This window comes from Nannospalax galili, unplaced genomic scaffold (assembly GCF_000622305.1).
Source record: "Nannospalax galili isolate Female #2095 unplaced genomic scaffold, S.galili_v1.0 scaffold307, whole genome shotgun sequence".
Classification (NCBI taxonomy): Eukaryota; Metazoa; Chordata; class Mammalia; order Rodentia; family Spalacidae; genus Nannospalax; species Nannospalax galili.
This window is the reverse complement of record NW_008359625.1, coordinates 4,698,418-4,700,902: the sequence shown is the minus strand read 5'-3', so window position 1 is coordinate 4,700,902 and position 2,485 is coordinate 4,698,418. Positions and strand designations below refer to the sequence as shown.

General features: G+C 41.6%; 1 protein-coding gene across 5 annotated transcripts in view; it reads right to left on the bottom strand.

Moving 5' to 3' along the window:
* Positions 1-2,485, bottom strand: part of Ttc26 (tetratricopeptide repeat domain 26) — a 72,380-nt gene that overhangs the window by 28,751 nt on the left and 41,144 nt on the right. For all 5 annotated transcript variants that reach the window (XM_008823487.3, XM_029558863.1, XM_008823484.3 and 2 more), the window contains one exon: positions 1,470-1,572. In XM_008823487.3, coding sequence (XP_008821709.1) covers positions 1,470-1,572 — 103 coding nt within the window. The remainder of the gene's footprint in view (positions 1-1,469; positions 1,573-2,485) is intronic.

Sequence of the window (2,485 nt, the reverse complement as noted above, 5' to 3'; positions counted from 1 at the left end):
TATATATATATATATATATGACATATGTAGGAGTGAAATGGAAAAGTCTAAGATTTGTTTTAAGTTTTTAGGGAGGAGCTGAAGAGATGATGTGGTAGTTAAGAGCACTGCCTGCTTTTGCAGAGGTCCTGGTTCAGTTTCCAGCACGGACAAGGTGGCTACCAACCATCCCTAACTTCAGTTCCAGGGATCTGGTGCCCTCTTCTGGAGTCTGCATGTATTGCATGAGACGGGTGCACTTACTTACATGCAGGTAAAACACTCCTATACATAAAATAAAAATAAGTAAGTATGGCCGGATCTTTGTGAGTTCGAGGCCAGCCTGGTCTACACAGTGAGTTCCAGGACAGCTGGGGCTACAAGGAGACCCTGTCTCAAAAAAACAAAAATAAATAAAAATAAATATAAAAGATTGGTGATAACTTGAAAACTGTTGAATCTGGGGTGAATATTTGGGGATTAGGCTATCTGCTTTTAATCCATGAAATTTTCCATAAAATAGTTTATAAAATATATTTACTGCTTAATTTGTGCCCAAAGACATAGTCCTTTTCACTTATATATCAGATAGAGGGGATGGTTTGTAAGTCAGGTTTTCTCTCTCTCTCTCTCTCTCTCTCTCTCTCTCTCTCTCTCAGGTCTTACTTCTTACTAGGCTGTCCTAGCTGAGGTGGAACTCACTATATAGATTAGGCTGTCCTCAATCTCACAATGCTGGGATTAATGCTGGGATTAATGGTGAGTGCCATCATGCCTCGGCATCATGCTCTCATTTTAATAAACAAATTTCTCTCAGTGAGGAATAAGTTGTCTGGTTGGTATCTGTCATGTGTTTAAAAAAGTCACACTGCTAATTTGAGGTCCATAGCAGAGTACCCTATCCTGGTGACTCCTGGGAAAAACTGCTCCAGGCATGTGTCTCATGATGTTAATCTTACTTGAGCATTCACATTCCCTCCCCCCCACCATCTCTCAGCCTTTTTGAGACAGGGTCTCCCTATAGCCCCAGCTGGCCTGGAACTGCTATATAGGCCAGGTTGGCCTTGAACTCAGAGATCTGCCTGCCTCTGCCTCCCAAGTGCTGTGATTAAAGGCGTGCACCACCACGCCCATGATAACTTTTTTTTTAATTGGATTTTTTATGTATTTCACACAGAACATCTATGTGAGTGTACATTCTATTAAAGAGCAAACTAGAAAAAAATATTAGGGGAAGAAAAATATTGAAAATCCAAAAGGAAATTGGTAGAGAGCAAGTAACAGAATAACAAACAAATAACAGAGCGAAAAAGAAGAAAAACAATGAGGGAGAAGAGTGCATAGCAACAAAAAGAAAAAGGCACAAGTAAGAAATACCAATATTTGTTTTGTCCTATGATCTTGTTGCAAATATATCTTTGGAAGTATTATGTATTTATTTAATTTACTTATTTCTCATTACGAGTCAGATGAAGATGAAGTTTTCTTACCTTGACGAAGGTAGTAAATCACTAGGTTTAGCCTCGCTTCAGGAATAACATCAACCAGAGGAGGCAAAACCTGCAAAGCCCCTTCGCCTCCTCGGAAAACCACCTACATATGGAGAAACAGTGTTATTGTGGCATTAAGTGTGCACACATTGAGCAGTGGAAATGCTAAGCAGCTGCCAGGTGTAACTTCGTTCATGATAGCCAACATGCTAGGACTTTATTGTTGACTGAATTTCATTATGACCTACATTCATCTATATGCTTACTCTTGCTGCTTTTCCTTCTTTGTTTTTGGTTGTTCGTAACAGTCCTATCATATTTAAGCATTTTCTTTGCATCCTCCTAAACCCTATCTCCACCATCACCAGGCTTTCTCCTCGTTTTTATTCATAGAGACTCACTTCGTTTTGCCATGCTTCTTCATTCATCTGTGGATGTTATACTTACCAAAATACAAGCTCCATATAAAAAGGAATTTGCACTTACTGTGTGGTATCAGCCTCTACAGTTTTGACTGATATAGTTATCACTTGGTTATTTTTTTTATTTTAGTTACATTTATTTAGTTAGTTCTTGGGGGGGCGGTGTGAGCATGTGCGTATGCCATGGTGCACGAATAGAGGTCAGAAGACAACTTGTAGGGATCTGTTTTCTCCTTCCACTATGTGGGTCTGTCCTAGTTTGTTTCTTCATTGCTGTGACAAAACACTCTGACCAATACCAACTTGGGGAGGAAAAGGTTTATTCTGCTTACACCTCCCAGGTTACAGTTCATCAGGGAGGCCAAGGTAGGAACTCAGGGCAGGAACCTGGAGGCAGGAGCTAGAGCACAGACCATGGAGGAACGCTGCTTACTGGCTTGATCCCCTGGCCCCTGCACAGCGTGCTTTCTTATGCAACACAGGCCCACCAGCCCAGGGGTGGCACCACCCACAGTGGGCTGGGCCCTCCCACATCATTCAACAATCAAGAAGGTGCCCCATGGACATGGCCACAGGCCAGTCCAATGAAGGAAA